Raw genomic sequence first — 2271 nt, 5'->3', positions numbered from 1 at the left:
CCACGCCCCGCCACGCCCCGCCACGCCCCGCCACGCCCCGCCACTCCTAGTTCGGAACCAAATCCTGCGGATGGTCCTCGTGAGCGGCTGTTTTATGTCCGGACTGCGTTCTCTCATATTTCCAAATGCCCTTCCTCTCGTCCTTCTCTCTCTCTCTCTCTCTCTCTCTCTCTCTCTCTCTCTCTCTCTCTCTCTCTCTCCACTCCCTCTATCTCTCTCTCAGTCACACACACACACACACACACACACACACAAATATCCAAGTGCAGTTATCCTGTATCGCACGCACGTGCCCACGTGCGGGCGGGCTTGCCCAACGCTAACGTATCCCCCTGTCCACGGCGCCTTACGGGCCGAGCGAGTAGGCAACCCGCCCGCACCCGTGCGTTGCGGTACAGTACGCACACTTTATAAGTGAGAGAGGTTCATTTGCTACCTGGTACACCAACACACAAACACTTTAACGTACGTACACACAATAACACGTAAACCACACTAACACACATCACGGGTGAAAAGTGAAAAGGGCGTAAAGTCCGCTGACTTTGCTATGGAATTACGCCCTTTTCACTTTCCACCACTGACATTATGCCACACTCACCGTACGCCGCGATGGCGAACACGCGGCCCAGGTCCTCGGCCTTGACGGTGGCGGGCGGGCCGGGCGCGGGCTGGGCGCGCAGCTCGGCGGACGGGCAGACGACGCGCATGTTCTCCCGGTCGGCCACGCACACCATGTCCAGCCGCTCCAGCAGCGCCACCGAGTGCGGCACCTGCAGCTGCAAGTCTGGAACAAGAGGAATGGATCATTATTAGAAGCCTGAACAAATTCAATAGACTACGAACCGAATTCGCAATTTAGAATCCTAATTTAATTTGAAAGGCCATTTTGGATAAGTTGCATACATAAGAAAGAGTGCAATATATGCTGTTTCATTTTACCAGTGTACCTTCGTCCATTCTACTAGAATTAAAGTATATATTTAGACAATCGGAGATACGAACTAAAAAAAAATTGGACGGACGGGCGAAGGTGGACGGACGGACGGACAGCAGACTGACGTGCCTTATCCGTATCGGCGGTGATTAATCAGAAGGAACGTCGCATCGTCATTTAGATCGCATCGCGGCCGGGACGCGTGTAAGAGGCGAGTCATCGAGTCATCCCGAGTCAGCCCAGGCGGACGAACGGACGGACGGACGAACGAATGAACCCGGACGGGCTGGATTAAGTATTTTCACATTTCTGATTATTATTGAAGATAATAAAAAGAATAATGAGCGTATCGCATCGGTACTGTCCTTCACCCCGATCCGCGGTGGTGGTGGTGGTGGTGGCGCACGCTCGTGTTGCGTCCGTCCCCTTTATTCGTCATATCCTGCTTCGCGCATAAATGAAAAATATTCATGGGGGAAAAAAAATAAAAATAAATGGAAAGTATAAAACCTTTCAAGTTGGCTGTCAAGTCCATCACGATTATTACACCCTCTCCCTCCCCGCGGTCGCATGCATGATTTTCTGCGAACAGATGAGTCGTGTAATCTCATGAGGGGGGGGGGGGAATAATAATAAAGAGCAGAGGGGGCAGGGAGCGCTTCGCAATCCTTTCTGATGGTCTGCATGACGCCGAGAGGTATCAGATCCGCTCGTTGTCACCTTCCCAGCCCCCTCCCCTCTCTCCTCCTTCCTCTTGATCCTTCTGCCAATCGGGCGCCGCCGCCGCTGCCGCCACTGGCCGTATAATTTAACTGCCGTGCGGATTAAAATGGGTTGTTTTTCTTATATATTTATTTTATTGGGTATTATTATCTTTTCTGCGTAAAGGTTTATTATGATTGTCCGGAGAAGCAGCAGGCCGCATCTGCGGCGGCTGCGGCGCGCTCATGCTGCTGTCGCGAATATCAGGCAAAACGGCTGTGATGCCTCGACGGAAGTGAGAGCCGCGGGGATCGGAACGCGCAACAAAACCAAAGCAAACCCAACGCATCTCTGTGCAAAAGACACCGGCGCGAAGACCGCCCGATCGAGGACAAAACAAAACCGCGGCGACAAGCACCGCGTGGGGGCAAACGAGAGAAAGGCCTTATTAATAATTTTCTGTCGTTTTATTCAAACAAGCGCCGGAAGTGGTCGAGAGGGGTGGGGGGTGAGCACCTGTATTGGTTCGTTTCCGGACGACACGGCGGCGGCGGCGGCAGCTTCCACCCCATCATTACCACGGCCAAGCAGCAGCGGCCGGCGGCGGCCCCGCCTTCAGGGTCCGCCCGCTC

The 2271-nt window shown here is 53.7% G+C and overlaps 1 protein-coding gene across 1 annotated transcript in view; it reads right to left on the bottom strand.

The window, feature by feature from the left end:
- The window catches only part of LOC113213595 (peptidyl-alpha-hydroxyglycine alpha-amidating lyase 2), a 21020-nt gene that overhangs the window by 15398 nt on the left and 3351 nt on the right, over positions 1-2271 (bottom strand). Inside the window, exon 5 of the mRNA XM_026432709.2 lies at positions 602-787. Within this exon, the coding sequence (XP_026288494.1) occupies positions 602-787 (186 nt within the window). The remainder of the gene's footprint in view (positions 1-601; positions 788-2271) is intronic.

The sequence above is a fragment of the Frankliniella occidentalis genome, unplaced genomic scaffold (genome assembly GCF_000697945.3).
Source record: "Frankliniella occidentalis isolate FOCC.00 unplaced genomic scaffold, Focc_3.1 Scaffold38, whole genome shotgun sequence".
Taxonomy (NCBI): domain Eukaryota; kingdom Metazoa; phylum Arthropoda; class Insecta; order Thysanoptera; family Thripidae; genus Frankliniella; species Frankliniella occidentalis.
This window is presented reverse-complemented; position numbering and strand designations above follow the sequence as displayed.